The sequence below is a fragment of the Rattus norvegicus genome, chromosome 1 (genome assembly GCF_036323735.1).
Source record: "Rattus norvegicus strain BN/NHsdMcwi chromosome 1, GRCr8, whole genome shotgun sequence".
Lineage (NCBI taxonomy): Eukaryota > Metazoa > Chordata > Mammalia > Rodentia > Muridae > Rattus > Rattus norvegicus.
In genome coordinates this window covers 161,337,856-161,355,648 of record NC_086019.1, presented here as the reverse complement: position 1 = coordinate 161,355,648, position 17,793 = coordinate 161,337,856, and the positions used below count along the sequence as shown (strand labels likewise).

General features: G+C 40.7%; 1 protein-coding gene across 3 annotated transcripts in view; it reads right to left on the bottom strand.

The window, feature by feature from the left end:
* Rsf1 (remodeling and spacing factor 1) overlaps window positions 1-17,793 on the bottom strand; it is a 122,731-nt gene that overhangs the window by 70,678 nt on the left and 34,260 nt on the right. For all 3 annotated transcript variants that reach the window (XM_063262798.1, XM_063262799.1, NM_001427468.1), the window contains exon 2: window positions 10,163-10,254. In XM_063262798.1, the coding sequence (XP_063118868.1) occupies window positions 10,163-10,184 (22 nt within the window). In that variant the 5' untranslated portion in view covers window positions 10,185-10,254. The remainder of the gene's footprint in view (window positions 1-10,162; window positions 10,255-17,793) is intronic.

Genomic DNA, 17,793 nt, shown 5'->3' with positions numbered 1-17,793 from the left:
CTTGTCTTAACTGACTTATTTATTTAGTTTTTTCCCTTGGCAGGGTTTCATTGTGACCCTGACTATTCTGGAACTCAACTCTGCAGACCAGGAGGGTCTCGAACTCAGAGATTCACCTACCTCTGCTTCCCGAATGCTGGAAGTAAAGGTGTGCCACCACACCTAGCCTGAATAGCTTCTTTTAAAATTGCTTTCCGTGTCACTTTTGAAGGTCTTACGCCAACTGTGGAAGGAGCAGGGTGACAGGAAAGTAGAGGCACAGGTGCTAAACTCAGATAGGGACATTTGTCACCCACCATCAAGGTTAGTTACAATCATTAACAACCAAAGGGAACAGAAGAGCTCCCTGGATGGTGGGTGGGTGGGTGGGTGGGTGGGTGGATGGATGGATGGATGGATGGATGGATGGATGGATGGATGGATGGATGGAGTCGATGACAGAGACATTTCTTTGTGTCTTGCCAAGTGAAAGGAATGTGACTCGAGGCCAAGGCTTACCCAACAGGCAAAGACTCAAGGTCCTGGCAGACCATCTGGCTTAAATTCAGCTCACCACATTTATTTTTACAAGGATAATTCTGCCTTAAAAGTAAAAAGTAACAAGAGTACATTTGTGGGTTCTCTTCCATTCTAGATAATACTGGACAATATATGTTAGCCAGTGTTAAGAGAAGAAACTAAAACGAATACCTTAGGCACACTGAGTTGCTGGGTACCTCTCCTATTGTAAGTTACCAAGATCTGTTGAGTCTACCTTCCACAAAAGGAAAGGGGGTGGGGGGAGGAAAAACAGTTCCCACATCCAAACCCCAATTTAGGCTGCTCCACTATTCACTGGGCTTATCACAGTATTTCTACATAATAGATGGCTAAGCCTTTTTGCTGTGTTCTCTCTTGGTACCTTATTATGTACTAAAGCTAAGGTGCTAGCAATTTCTGAACACGTCTGCTCCCTCTGTAGGTCTTACTTTAGCTGTTTTAGAGACACTAAGAAGACACAATAAATAGGTGACAACAGCATGGTTTGCTGAGTCTATGCTGAGGAAGGAAGAAGTAAATGCCGGACAGTTATGTGGTCTATATTTAAACAGACTTTTTAATTTAATGATTTCCCATTACTCAGTAACACATACTACAGCACTACTACAGGAAAGCAATAGAGAGCAAAGAAAGGTAAAAGTATTACCACAAAACTAGCTAATGACTGTGAATGAGAAATAAATTAAAACAAAACAAAACAAAACCTGGAATTGTCTAAGTGACAGTTAAACCTAATGTCACTTCCTAAAAGCTGAGAAGAAACAAGCATTCAAGAGACAACCAAGGCCTGTGAGAGACACTTCATCAATGGTCCATCAAAGCACTGGAGTCAGCAAGTCCTGGGCCTCAGTGAAATGCTGGCTCTGTCATTTTTGGCAATGTGGTCTACACAAGTTATTGAGTTTCTCAAATTCAATTTCCTTATACACAAAACAGAGATAATCTGTATTTCAAAGGTACAATAACACACACACAAAAGTATAGTTTTAAACAGTACATAGTGAACATTCAATATAAAAACTACACAATAGGACCAGGCCTTCTGGCACATGTCTGTAATCTCAGCACCAGAGAGACTTAGGCAATAGAGTCAGAAGCTTGCGGCTACACAGGGAGACCCTGTCTCAGAGGAAAACACAAAGCAAAGCAAAACAAAACATACAATAGTTTCCATAATGAAGTTAATACCAAGTCCACAGAGGAAAAATTTATACAATAGACTTTAACTAAGGAACATCGTCCTGGGAAAATGCCTCAAGGAGACAGTAACACTCAAGCTGAGGCTTAAGGGATAAGTAAGTTTGCCAGGAACTCAACGAGTTGGCAGGAAAGCATTCCAGAAGATACAGCATATGCAGGAACTCTTGGGGGAAAGATGGCAGGTTCAAGACAAGAGTAGATTTGTAAGTGAGAGGATAAATTTCCGAATTGGTAAGTATTACACTTTCATTCCTGTGTCTAATAAGTTATTTTTTTGGGGTGGAGCGATGGTTCAGTAGATAAGAGCTCTTGCTGTGCAATACAGAGAGGCTCTGGGTTCAGATCCCCATGCTCATGTGACAGGCAAGTGTGGCCACACATATCTGTAATCTTAGCATTTGTAGGGAATTAGGGAAGGGAGGTGTGTGTGTGTGTGTGTGTGTGTGAGAGAGAGAGAGAGAGAGAGAGAGACAGAGACAGAGACAGAGACAGAGAGAGACAGAGAGATCAGGCAAGGGATGGTAACTGCATGAAATAAGCAGTAGCAAGTGGATGGTGGTTGATTACTGGGATACAGGGAAAAGAACTCTGGGGCGATGTCTGATTCTTGGTTCAGACTAAAAATGTTGATGATAACATGAATATATCACAGTTTCTGCAGGTATAATAGGTTTGAAAAAGAATAAAGTTGGCTTTTGATGTGTTTGATTGTGTTTGGTTAATGTGACATCAGATTAGTGGGTCACCATCTTGATGTAAATGGAGAAGTTTAACCTTTCCATATGTTTAATATCAGGTTGGTCAATGGTTTTCTAGTATTTTAATTTTATGATAGCCAAAACTAAGAACAGTAAATGATCTATATGCCCTTTAGACCAGATATCAATCAACTGTATCTGCAGAAGGCTAATAGCGAATATTGTAAGTATCATGTACTCACTTGGTCAAAATACTTGGCTTGTAACTGTAGCATGACATCAACTACAGACCATCTACCAACAGACTTGTCCCTGTTCCAATTCCACCTGACTTACAAAAACAGGCAGGATTTGGCTATAGTTTGCTGGCTGCTGCTTTAGACTAGCAATAGCATGTTTAATAATTCACAAAAAACAGTGGTGACTAAAAAAGAAAAGTTTAATAATACAACCTGAGCCAAAGTGACACTTGGACCTTCATGTTATTTATTGGCTACTTTCTTATTGCCGTGACCAAGCACCTACAGAGGCGATGTGAGAGAGGAAGGACTTATTCTGGACCACAGTTTAGGAGCTAGTCCACCAGTGGGAACAGCATGGTGGACAGAGCATACAGCTGTAATTCCCCACAATCTGGCAGACCAGAAACATGGTTCTGGCCAGGCTAGAGAATCTCTAAGCTCATGTCTACCAGTTAGGTCTCAAATCACAAAGGTTCCACAATCTTCCAAAATAGTCCTACTGGCTGGGGGCCTAGTGCTCAACACATAAGCTGTAAGAGGAGTTCCATATTCAAACCACAGCACATGTGACGAGTAACTTCACATAAGTAAAATGTATTGGCAAATAAGTAATATACAGGGCTCATACAACAAGGTATGCCCATTTTGGTGATTTAGAGAAGGAAATAACATTTAATATATGGGCAAGTATAATACTCCTTTTTTAAAACACCAACAGTTTTCTCTTTTATTATCATAAAGAGAAATCTGCTGTTTTTCAGTCTGTAAAACATCACAGATACAGATTTGTCTTTATGTCTTTGACAAGCTATTTTAAAATCATTCATTCATTCATTCATTCATTCAAGAAATAATGGTTAAGTGAGGAAGGATGGAACTTGAGAATATCATCCTGAGTGAGGTAACCCAGAACAAGATAACATGCATCGTATGTACTCACTTATAAGTGGATATGAGCCCAAAACCACAGGATATCCATGCTACACTCAACAGAAGACCCAAAGAAGCTAAGCAAGAAGGAAGGCCCAACAGAGGATGCCTGAATATCACTTAAAGGGGGAATAATTGTAGGAAGCAAATGGAGGGAAGGAACTGTGTGGGACGGGATAGGGAAGGGAGTGGGGGATTCAGAATCAAGTGTGGGGAGGGACAAGAGAGATGGTCATATGGCCATGAGAATGAATAGAAATCTGCAACTGGCAGGGGGTGGAGAAGTGGAAGCCATTGAAAATGTGACAGAGACATGGGATAAGGAAAGCATTCAAGAATCAATAGGGGTGACATTAGCTGTAACTCACAGACTTGGGGATATGGAACCTGAAGAGGCCACCTCCTGTAGCCAGGCAGAAATCCCAGTTGAGTGATAGGGACACCAATGCACCCTTATCCTATCAGAAATGTAGGCCAATCAATAGCTGCCCCAGCTTAAGACCCATCCCATGGGCGAGCACCAATCCCTGACTATTAAAGGTGCTCTGCTATGCTTACAGACAGGAGTGTAGCATGGCTGTCCTCTGAGAGGCTCCACCCAGCAGCTGACTCAGATGCAGAAACCCACAGCCAAACATAAGCTAGTTATGGAAGAGTCGAGGAAGGAATTGTAGGCCCTGAAAAGGATGGGAACTCTAGAGGAAAGCCAAGAGTCAACTAACCTAGACCCTTGGGGCTCTCAGAGCCTGAACCACCACCCAAAGAGCATACACAGGCTGGACCTACCATGGCCCTGAACATATGTAGCAGATGTGCAGCTCAGTCTTCATGTGAGTCCCCAGCAACGGGAGCCATCCCAAAAGCTGTTACCAGTCGGTAGGTATGTTCTTCTAGCTGGGCTGCTTTGTCTGGCCTCAGTGGGAGAGGATGTGCCTAGTCCTGCAGTGACTTGATGTGCCAGGGTGGGGGAATAATCAGTGGGCCTCAACCCAGTCAAAGGAGAAGGGGAGGGGGAGTGGGGGAAGAACTGAGGGAGTGACTGGGAGAAAGGGCAGCAGACAGGATATAAAGTGAATAATTAAAAAAAAAAAAAAAAGAAAAAGAAAGATGAAAGCAAGCCAAGCAAGCCATCAAGAACAAGCCAGTAAGCAGCTTAAGTGAGCTCCTGCCTTGGCTTCTTCAATGATGAACTATGATCAGAGGTGCAAGCAAAATAAACCCTTTCCTCTCCCAAATTGCCGACCAGAAAAAAAACAAAGATTCTTTTTTTTTTTTCTTTTTTTTCGGAGCTGGGGACCGAACCCAGGGCCTTACCATTGAGCTAAATCCCCAACCCCAAAAACAAAGATTCTTAATTCAAAATATCAGTCTTTAAAGGAGTCTTAAGACTTTTCTATTGCTATGATAAAACACTGCAACCAAGGCAACTTCCAGGGAGGGGGGTGTATTTTGGGCTTACAGTTTCAAATGGTTAGGGTCAACAGTAACAGAGACCACATAGTGACAGACACAGAAGCTGGAGTAGCAACCAAGAACCACATCTCAAAAAGCAAGCAATGAGAATACACTAGAAATGACACATGGCTTTCGAAACCTCGAAGTCTGCCACACAGTGATATTATTCCTCCAACAAGACAACACTTCCTAACCTTCCTGTTGGGGTTTGGTTGTTTGCTGTGTATTGTTATACTAAATACTGCCCCCCAAGACCTGGTCGCCCACAGGGGTGAAAGAATCCCCACCCACAGTGTGACCTTTCTTCTTGATAGAAAACTCTTGGTTAAATAAAGATGCTGACAGCCTACAGCTGGGCACATGATAGGTGGGCATTTGGGTTCCTCGGCTTGGGGTCTAAGGGAGAGTACAAGAGGAGAAGGTGGAAAGAAAAGACGCCATGGTGTAAGAATGTTAAAGACATGGCCATGATGGCTAGTCAACTGGAGCTAAGAGCAGATCAGCTGGAACAAGGCAAGTCATATTGTGGGGTTATAGGCAGGGAAGTAGACATAATAGCTTAGAGGATAGATGTCTGCCCAGCTTTAGTGCTGATTAAGGCTTGCTATAAATATAAAGGTTGTGTGTCTTTTATCTGGGTATGGAATGATCAAAGGTGGGGTGGAAACCCTAGGTTGAGATTAAATATCAACTACTACACCTACCCAAACAGTGTCACCAACTGGGGACCAATTTTTCAGATGTCCAAGAATATGGGGAGTATATTATTAAAATTACCACAGTGGCTCAAAGTGATGAGGTGGAAAGCATTCAGGATAAAAAAGCAGGAGCTACATACAGTGGTACACATCTTGAATCCCAATACTCAGGAGGCAAAGGCAGGTGGATCTCTTGTGATATTAAGGATAGCCTGTTCTACATTAAGCAGTGGTTCTCAACCTTCCTAATGCTGCAACCGTTTAATAGAGCTCCTCATGTTGTGGTGACCCCCAACCACAAAATTATTCCTGTTGCTATTTCATAACTATAATTTTGCTACAGTTATTAATCATAAGGTAAATATTTGATATACAGTATATCTAATATCTGTGAAAGGGTTGGTCTATTCCCCAAAGGGGTCTCAACCCACAGGTTGAGCACCACTGACAAAGAGTGTACCAGGCTACCCAGAACTACATAGTGATGTCCTGTCTCAAAAACAAACAGGTGCTACAGAGATGGGTCAAAATATAGAGCACTGGCTGGTCCTCCAGAGGACCCTGGTTCTATTCCAAGCACCCACATGCAGCACACGACACTCTGTAACTCTAGTTCTAGGGGATCTGAAACACTTTTCTAGCCTCTGAGGGCACCAGGCATGCAATACACATGGTGAATAGATATGAAGGCAAACACCCATATACATAAAACAACTTAATAACATGTATAAGAGAACGCATATATAGGGATGCTATATGCAATCACAATGGTTTTTTATTTAAGCAATTGAGTATTTGTAGATTTTGACATCAGCAAAATGTTATACAGAACGAGGTACAACAAATGGGTATTTAAGACCTAACTCTGGAAAGTATGTAACATTTTTTAAAGAAATTGAAGACGACCTAAAAAAGAATGAAATGACAGACTATTCTTATGGATCTGAAGCTATGTTGCTAGGATAGTTATACATCACAATATGATCTAGATTAAACAACCGCTTCACCAATTCAAGGTGAAACTTTTTATAAATTGGTAAACTGATCCCAAATTCATATGGAAATCCAAGATCAGAACAGGTAAATTAATCTTGAAAAATAACTTTAGCTGGAGGTGGGGCTTTCATCCCAGCACTTTAGTAGGCAGAAGTATGTAAATTTTGGTGGGTTTGAGGCTATGTTGGTCTAGAAAGTGAGTTCCTGAACAACCAGAGAAACCACATCACCACCACCACCACCACCACCACCACCACCACCGAATGAAAGGAGGGAGGGAGGGATAGATATAGATTAGATATAGAGACTTACACATAATTTACATATATATCCCATTTAAATATAATATCCAGAACAAGCAAGTTCGAGTTATGAAATGCAGGGGAAGTGTGACTACTGCTAAAGAGTATGAAGTCTCTTCTCTGATCGGATTGTGATGTGAATACTCAACTCTGTGAGCGCACTAAACAGCAGGCAGTGGGAGAGCCTGAGGGAATGTGTCTCAACTAGGAACAGGTGAACTAGAAGTGGCCTCTAACTCCCAGCTAAAGCAGGAGTCTCTGTGAGCTATAGGCCAGCCTGGTCTACAGAGCAAGCCCCACATCTTACAAAGCCTGAGAGCAGTTCAGACAGTGGGAATCATTAAACACATTAACTCATTCACAACACTAAAGTCTGCTAACAACAGAGACAGGATTAAAACAGACCACACTTCTACCTCAGTTCTCAGAACAATAACAAACAAGAATTTAAAAAGCACAGAAAATTAAATCTCTCCCAGGCAGACTGTACTATCACCTCAGCACGCTGAGAGACTGCACACTAGAGACCAGTCTAACTGCAAAATAAGACCCTGCCTCGAAACAAAAACAATTTTAATAATGTTAAACTAGTGTCCTGATATCCCAGCATCTCTTCTTAAGCTCCAAACCCTCTTCATTAATTAATCATTTTGCAAAAGGAATAACGAACAATTTCACTGGTATTTTAAAAAGCACTTGAATAGCTAAAAAATTATTATTTATCATTCACAGATTGTTTTCAGCAATTTAATTAAATCTTACCTAATTTTGCTTTTAGAAAATTCCATGACATAAAAACTTTGAAAAGCTAAGCCAACTTTACTGCACTTTATGTTGAAAATTAATAAATTTATTGTGTATGCATGCGTGTGTGCATGCTCAAATGCACATGCATGGACATATGTGTGGGTGCAAACCTAACACAAGGCACATGTGGAGGTCAAAGGACAACTTGAAGAAGTCAGTTCTCTCCTTCCACTATGTGGGTCTAGGGAATAAAGCTTAGGTCAACAACTTGGTAGCAACCACCTCCTGAGCCATTTAACTGACCTGTTATTAGCATTTATTCTTTTAAAATTACAGCGTGTGCATGTACGTGTGTGTTTGTGTGTGTGAAGGAAGATCTGCCTTTCCTTTGGTTGTTCTAAGGACAGGGTTTTGTGTAGCCCAGGGGACCTATAGCTACGTTTAGAGACTGAATCTGAAACCTTGTGATCCTCCTGCTTCCAGCTCTAAAAGGCCTGGGATGGCAGGCTTCTGCAATGCTAGTAATCAATCAAACCCAGGGCCTCTGCCATGCTAGGCCGGGCTCTACCCACCGATCTACATCCCCAGCTGAATATATTTTATTTTGATTTTTATTCAAAAGCCAGTCCTACAAATGTAGAGTTGAAAGATTCCGTTCCTTCCCCCGTTGACTTTCGTCAATGTTTTGACTACTTCAATCAGCAGAGGATGGGGGCCTTTCCAATTCCTCATCTGATGGACACTGAACTGATTGAAATCGCTGTTGTATGTGGTATAAAATACAACAAAGATGACCCAATGTATGGTTTTACTATGAAAAGAAGAGTTCTTGTCCAAATCCTCTTTTCACAGCACTTTAGACTCTTACAATCCTCCTCCCCCACAGAAAAAAACAGGAATGATAATATTTTGAAACTTTTATTACATTTATTTGTTTGATTTTTGTGTGGTTTCCAGCATGAGAGGCAGGCCAGAGATCAACTCTCAGGACCCCACCCCACTGTGTAGATCCAGGGAGTAAACTCAGATCATCAGACTTGGTGGCTACTACCTTTACCCACTGAGCCATCTCACAGGTTGGGTTAAAAATTTTTAAACGGACAAGATAAGTCCTTTCAACAGCTTAAAACTGTAACCTAATACTCGAATGAAGTGGGTCCCAGCCTTGATACAGTTCCTCCTGGCGTGGTGGCCTTTAACCGTAAATTATTTCTGTTGCTACTTTAGAGCTGTAAACGTGAACAGTACTGTAGATATCTGACATACGATTCACAGGTTGAGAACCGATGCTCTGGTTACAGAAGTCACAATACGACCACTGCACATCGTGTAAATTTAGTTCAAGACACACAGACTTAGGCTGCTGTAAGTACGCTTGTATGCAGCTCTCATCGTCTGGATGGGATTCTGGACAATGAGTCTGAGTGGGAGACTGGGAGTGGAGCTCAGTTTTCAGAACGTCTGCCTAGCAGGCAGAGCCTAAGATAAGATTCTGTCCCCAGCACCACATGGTGGCACACAGCTACGATATCAGCACTCAGAGGTAGAGGCAGAAAGACTGAAGGTTTAGTCACCCTACATAAGCACTGATTTTGCTTTTAGTAGTATCCATCTTATAGCTGAGACGACCCAAGCTGTCCTGTTACTTACGGTTTTCACTTTTTGACTCAATGGGTAATTTAGAAGTCTCTCCTACTAACCTAACAGATTTTAGAGATTTTTCTCTTTCAAAGCAATGATAAAGTCAGGTTCTGTCTTCAACTTTTGGGTGATCTTAAACAAAAATAACTTCCCTGGGTATTGGATTTGAGCAGGATGACTTTAAAAAATGAGAGAAAATGTGAAAAGTTCTGAGAGAGTAGAAGTGATGGCATGTGACAAAAATCCCAGCGCTGTGATGACAGACACCAAGAGGATGGGGAGTTCAAAGCCAGCTTGGGCTACAGAGGTGGCGGCTTTAAAAAAAACAACAAAACAAAACAAAAACCTCAGGACACACAAAAAAGGCCCAACTTTTTAGCCTAAGCTTAGAAATGAAGATGCTACCGTGGTAAAGTTCTTGTCTAGCACGTTCAAGGAGTGATGGAGCTGTTGCTTAGTTGGGCGTTGTGAAGCAGAAGTATGTCAAATTCAAAGCCTGCATAGTGTCACAGAGTTGTTCTCTCCAAAACAACCAAAACTAAATATACATATAGTGTCGTCTTCCAACACATACTTACATACAATAATAGCATGGAGTGCAGTCATATTATATAACTAATAAATTGTTTTAAAAGCATATTATTAAATGCAAATACCAATTCATGTTAGACAAGGATAGCACTTCAGTGGCAGGAAAGGTAATTTGCAGTTACCTTGATCAAGTATTTTTCCCATCTGTCTGCTGTAACGGATTTGCCAATCTTCCTCATTAACTTCAAATGCAGCTCCACCAATTCTTTTGGTACTTAAAAGGAAGGGAAAACTACTGTTAGCCAACAAAATAAAATATTTACAGATATTTAAGATTCTAAAAACAAACAAACAAACAAACAACTTCCTCCAGCCCTAAATATTTTCTCAAAACATAGGACATTGATTCTCTCTGCATCTGTTGAGTTCTAAAAGTCAGAACTAGAGTGAAAAATGACTACCATTTTATGAGAGCACTAATAGGGAAAAGTTGTATTTCAAACCATAATTAATAATTCTATTGGAAATTAGAGAGAAAGTCACAGTAGTTCAATAGTTGCACAAGCCCCATGCAATGTAGGTCCCACATGGGTAGGGATGAGGGGCGCATGTAGGGCAGCAGAGCAAAGTCAATGCCCTGAACTTTCTGCTTCACTTTCTGTGAACAGAAAACTGCTCCAAACTGATCTGGTTCAGTTTTAATATGACTGGAAATGAGGCTCGGAGATAAAGCACACTGCCTAGCATGTTGAGGCTCCAGGTTCCATCTACAGTAATACAATAAGTAATAACCATCAAAAAGCACTTAGCTATACAACTAAAATTCCTCATGTGTTCCTCATGCTATCCATTTGGATTCCAGACCAACATATAAATTCACACACTGAGAAAGAAATTGAAGATTATACATATTAGGTTGGTGGGCATTTCAGAAACTGGTCTAACAGTGTTCAAACTATCAAACAAACAAACAAACAAAGAACCCTTTCTTCAAATCTAACTTCCACCTAATGAGCTAAACGTCTCTGTAGTATATAGCACGTTACAGATTTCTGCCTGCCAGCCTTCACAAACAAAAGAAAAATAGAAAGAGAGGTAGGGAGAGAAAAGAAAAAGAAAAGGAATCCTCCGAAGCTCCCCTCTCTAGACAGGTCTAACCATTAGGCAGTGTCTTTAAGAGGAACTCTCTTCCCTCACTGGGTTTGACTCTTAGTCTCTGGTTTAAAAGACAGTAATTTAATTCCTCTTCATTAGGAACTTCAAAAAATTGCTCTGTCGTCCCTCAGGTTCTGTTATCACTGCAAACAACCAGAGTTCCTCTAACTATCCCTCATGTCTGATCTTATTGTTTTTAAATTATATTAGTTAGACCCAAGGGAAATATAAAACACATACACCTGCCAAATTTTTTATTTCCCAAATACCACTAGCAACCTAAAAGAAATTACAGGTATCCTACTTACATTTTTCCATAATCAAATATTAAGAAGATGCTGGACCAAAACAATGTTTTTTTTTTTTAAATATTTTATTTATTATATAGGAGTACACTGTAGCTGTCTTCAGACACACCAGAAGAGGGCATCAGATCTCTTTACAGATGGTTGTGAGCCACCATGTGGTTGCTGGGATTTGAACTCAGGACCTTGGGAACAGCAGTCGGTGCTCTTAACCACTGAGCCACCTCTCCAGCTCCCACAATGTTTTTTTAATAGCAAAGATTCTCAGTATTTGTTAATTGCCCTTATGGAGCATTATGAGTATCTTAGAAATAAATCTGCGCATTCTTCAATATGTTTGATCTAATATGGTGTTAAATATGAATACTGTGCAGACCACTCTAAGATGGGGAAATAACTTTCCACAGTCCTCATTCTCTCAGGAGTTTTCTTCTGCTGACATTCTTTTTTTTTTTTTAAAGATTTATTTATTTTATATATACAAGTACACTGTAGCTGTCTTCAGACCAGAAGAGGGCATTGGATCCCTTTACAGATGGTTGTGAGCCACCATGTGGTTGCTGGGATTTGAACTCAGGACCTCTGGAAGAGCAGTCAGTGCTCTTAACCACTGAGCCATCTCTCCAGCCCAGGAGTTTTCTTCTGAAACCATTTCCAACTTGACATATCTTGGAAGTTTAACATTCGCCCATTCAACAATTTCTAAGAGTCTACTATCAGCAAATGAAAACAGTCCTTGTCCTGAGCGAGCCTACATGCGTGAGTCTTCCCCAGGTAGGCTAGGCAAATGTAGACAGTCACTCCATACCATGATGTCAGTGAACTAAACCTCTGACACTGTAAGCCAGCCCCAATTAAATGCTTTCTTCTGTAAGAGCTGCAGTGGCCATGGTGTCTCTTCACAGCAACAGAACACTAAGTAACAAAATGTATTTAACTTTTGCTTACAAAGACAACTAAAATGTGATGATCTTTAAGATAAAATCAAGGGGCTGGGGATTTAGCTCAGTGGTAGAGCGCTTACTTAGGAAGCGCAAGGCCCTGGGTTCGGTCCCCAGCTCCGAAAAAAAGAACCAAAAAAAAAAAAGATAAAATCAATTGATAAAAACCTATAGGATAGGATGGACAGGGAGAATTTCATATAGAAACAAAAGGAGATGTAAATGCTACAAACAAAACAGTGAACTTCCAAAGACTATGGAACTTCAGACAGGGACTTTACCATACAGACAGCGTACAAAGCCAGCTAAGAAGACGGATTTTATTTACAAGTTGAGGCAGAGACTGCTCTGTATTTCTGAAATATCTCAATAACCAAATGAGAGGAAATTAGATTTTAAAACAAAAGCTTTCATTTGCTTGCTTTTATGGTATAGGGTCAAATTTTGATGTAAAGTCAAGAAAATATCTACAAAGATGAGAGCAGTCGGAACTACAAAGACATGGTTTAGGAAATAAGATCAAGAGAATGTTGACAGGCTGCTAGTGCAGAGAAGAAAACCCGAGTGAGGCTCACCTAACCCAAGAGGGAGGCCAAAGACAAAGCACAGCAAACAAACGCCACCCCGGCTCATTTCTAGTTCTCCCAGCCTATGTCAGAGGTTAGGACCTTTAACCCTGAACCTTGACTTTCTAATCTGTATTAAAAGACTGGTTATCTCCTGGAGTTCTGAAACAGTAAAATGCTAGATAGAATTCAAAGACCTTTGATTGTTATGAATTTTGGAAACTAAGATCACATTCAACTCTTTCGTTTCCCAAACATATTAAGTCCATGATTTACCTAACCCCATCTCAATCTGCTACCTTCTAACCTCAGCCTACTACCCCCCAAACCTTCAACCTCCTCCTCACTTCAGGAAAAAAAAAAAAAAAAAGAACTGCTAAACATAGTCTATACTCAAACCAATATCCCAACTTAGCAGTTGGTAAATACATTTATTTATAGCTCCAAAATACTTATATAAATTTAAACTTCTTGTCTCAGAGTCCTGATAATTATTTCAGTCTAACTCCCAATCCATTTCTCTCACATTTACACTGAACTCCTTCATAGAAATCACTTTCTTCTGTTGGATGCCCATTAACCCTCTCCTTGCCTGTTGCCTGTGAGTCCCTGTGAGCTCATTTCCATGTGAATCAACTTCATCTTTCAATGACTGGGAAATTTAAGTCTCAGGCGTTCCAAAAACAGTAGGCATGCATGTCTTTTATTCTTAGACTGTCACTGCTGCTCATACTGCCTGCATCAAGTGGTGACTCAGACACCAGGTTTTTTATACCTACCTACCACCTCACACAGAAATCATGAAAAATGTTTATTCTGTTGGCACTACTTTTAAAAAAGCTAAGAGAAAACAAAAATCAATACACAGTTATCATGTTTCTCATTCTTTTTTTACAAATCTTGATTATGTTAATTTAGGTATATAAAAACATAAGTATTACTGAATTTATTAAGGTCCTAGCTCTTATTATAGAGTGAAGCCACATGACACTGTAAGCCAGCCCCAATTAAATGCTCTTTTGTAAGAACTGCAGCGGCCATGGTGTCTCTTCACAGCAACAGAACACTGACTAAGACAGTAACAAAATTTATTTAATTTTTGCTTACAAAGACAACTAAAATGTGATGATCTTTAAGAGCAATGAATATGTTAACTGATAAAATAAATGGGCAAACATTTCAAAAGAAAAAAATAGAGCTGGGAGATAGCTAGCTTGGTGATACAGCACATGCTTACCTTGTGTGAAACTCTAGCTCTTTGTCCTTAGCAACCTCCAAAATTTGCTTGAAAATTAATAAAATTGTCATAGTATGAAACTCAACATTCGCTAAAGCAGCTGCTTACCTAATAGAGCACTGTGGCATAACCATGTGTTCTGTATCTGCAATTTCCAACACAGCAGCCATTCAGCCACATGAAGCTACGGAGATCTGATATGTGGCTAATGAATGTAAAGAACGAAGCTACTTTCAATTGCTTTTTTAAAGTTATGTATATATTTATGTGTCTGTGTGGAAATATGTACATGTGAGTGGAAATGCTCACCAAGGCCAGAAGCGGTCACTGGAGTTGGAGTAGTAGGTAGTTTATGAGCCAGCCAACATGGTTACTGAAAACGGAACGCCAGTTCTCTAGAACAGGAGCAAGAGCTCTTAATTGCTGAGCCACCTCTCTAGGACCAGAGCCAAGCTAGCTTTTTGGTTTTATTTATTCTTTAAAAACTTTATTTAATCTTATTTAATTTTATTTATTGATTGATTGATTGATTGCATGTGTTATAGATACATGTATGAAAAAGTGTGTGACGGTCAGAGGACAGTTCCAGAGTCAGTCCTTCCCCCACCATGTGGTTCCTGGGGATCAAACCCAGCTTCTCAGGCTTGGCAGCAAGCCTCTTTACACCTGCGGAGCCATTTTGCCAGCCCTAACTTTATATGTCTTTTGTTTGTGTGTTTGTTTGTTTATCAAGACAGAGTTTCTCTATGTAGCCCTGGCTTTCCTGAAACTCACTCAGTAGACCAGGTTGGCCTCGAACTCAGAGATCCACCAGTCTCCTGAATGCTAGGATTAAAAGTTGTGCCTCTACACCTGACTAAAAGTATTAACTACATTCTTAAATCATATGATCATTTTCTACACATTGACAAAGCTCTAATTTTATTCACTTGTGAACTACAACATTTTCTAAATAACCTAACTTCCACAGCATTACTTATAAACCTTGAAACAATTTACTAACTTCAAACCATTCTTTTCTGAAAAGCATAGATTTCTGTCCCAACTGAACTAAGAACCCTTTCCTCCTAAGGCCTCAGGAGGGGAAAGATTCCAAAACAAGAAGTAAAGGCCAGGGGTCAGTCATGAAGATCCTGCCAGAGGACACAGTCATGGGGCAGAAGTGGAAAAATGCAGACTGTAGGGCTGGCCCAATTGCCCAAAGATATTCCACACTGACACTTCTCTAAGCGTCTTTTTATTATAAAGTCTTTAAAATGTTGCTGCTTCTGCACGTCTGGTCTGTTACTTAGATTCTGCTTTTGGAATGGTATAAATTACAGCAGCTTATAATGCCTAATCTCCTCCTTGATCCTTTAAGAGTCTGTTATTTAAATTTCCTCTACACCTACGAGCAGAGATCGATTCACAGTTATTTTATCTTGGTCATAGGTGAGAGAACACTGGTTTTAGACACAGTGCCTGGAAAACAAGCTGGCGAGAGCTTCACTTGCTGCCCAGTCCTTAGAGCCTGCTGTGGGGCAGTTTTAGAATAGAGACTGATCCCCTCAGGTCACTTGGCCCTTGACGTGACTGTCCTGTGTTCCTATACCTCGCCTTCAAAGAGTTCATTTAACCAATCACCTTAGTGTTCCAAAAAGCGAGTGAAATGGCTAAAGACTGTAAACTATACTATACCTTAAAACCCCTGAAAAGGTCTGAGACCCAGAAAAATTCTAGGTAAGTATACTATAAACAACTACACCAGCTTATTACTATTTTGAACTAATTGATCCAAGAACAGCCATGAGGCAGGGGAGAAAGAACTCCTTGCACTACTTCCATTTTCAGAGCTCTATTTAGCATGGAATTTCTGTTCCCACACAGTAATACACCCAAACTGCTCAGATGACACCAAATCCAAAGTGCAGAATGTATTTACTATAAACAAGGTAGTTGGTACAAATGCTAGATAGATTCAAGGACAGCTGGGCTGTAGAACTGCAGCACTGTGTGAGGCCACCCTTCCAAAGACTCCTTCAGTCTTAGCAGGACTGCACCTCACTTACCCAACAGTGGAGAGAAGGAACTTGTAGGGTCCACCTACAGTAGAAAGACAAGGCATCAAGTGGAAGGATGGGGTTGCCATCCCACAGTCAAAAACTCTGACCCAGAATTGTTCCTGTCTGAAAGAACTGCAGGGACAAAAACAGAGGAAAAACAAGGGGAAAAAATGAGGGGAAAAAAAAATGAGGGAAAGGAGGTTCAGTGACAGGCCCAACTTGGGATCTGCCTCAAAGGGGAGGCTCCAAGGCCTGACACTATTACTGATGCTATGGTTCTTACAGACATGGCTGCCCTCCAAGAGGTCCAACAAACAGCTGAATGAGACAGACACAGATACCCAACCAATGGACAGAAGCTGAGGACCACTTAAAAATGGAAAAACCAGTACCAGTTGAAATCCTTCGCCTACATGTATCAAGTGCTGAAATTTTTGCCACATTTTACAGAGTTAATGCCACCAGGAAATGCCTCTCTAACAATAGTTAAGAAAAGGATACGCCAAGCAAGTGAATGAAAAAAGTGTACAAGGCAAGAAAGAGATGCATGTAAAGCCTCAAGACATGCCCAAGTGTCCAGCAATGCTGGAGACACGCAGTGCCTCCCACCTGACATGTGAGAAGCCCTGGACTAACGACTGCACCTTGACAAACAAAGACCTAGCTGGAGAAGTAAGCAGAATGCAAATTAATAAAGCCTTTGACTTGTTTAAGTATCTGGATTTTTTCTAAACCACTCAAGTTTAGACTCTATTCTAAGTGCAATGAGAATCCACAGAAGGAATAGGAGAAACATTCCTTGACTTTAACTTTTTAAAAGATCGATTTACATCCACGTTCAACTTGAAAATTCTACAAGCAGAGACCAAGGCAAGACAGAGTCACAGCTGAAACAAAATTGCACTACGGCTGAGTAACAGGCAAAGGAAAACTCACTATACAAACTGATGCTTTATTATTTTATGTGTATGTGTTTGTTTTGGTGAGTTTGTGTGGACCACATGCATACAGAAGCCTGAGGAGCCCAGAGAAGGGCATCAGAGCCCCTGGAATTGGAGATACAGGAGGTTGTAGGAGATCATGAAGGTGCTGTAAGCTGAACCCAGGTCCTCTGCAAGAGTACTGAGTGCTCTGAACTCTTGAGCCCATCATTGCTGCCTTCGTCCTGTTCAACATTTTCCAAGGTCCATGAGATGGTTAAGATCCCATAGGGGACAGATAAAACTAAAAGGTTATTGCTATCTATATGCAGAAAATAAGACAAGATGCTTGGGTTACAGAGATAAACAGAAGTACCACAAAGGAAAACTAAAATCACAGAGAGGGAGAGGGAGAGTGGGAGGGGGAGGGAGCGAGCGCACAATACCTGTTATTGCCTAAAAGTTGTTATTATTAATTATTACCAAAAAATTTCTACTTAAGTAAACCATTTTTTAAATGCTCAACCAATCCCTTGGGAGCGCACCCCTTCATCTCTTCCCTACACATCCTCAGTACTTAGAGTTCCAGTGCAAGTGTGTTTTAAGTCTTCACCTCGGGTACTGACAACATCCTAGGGACTTAACCC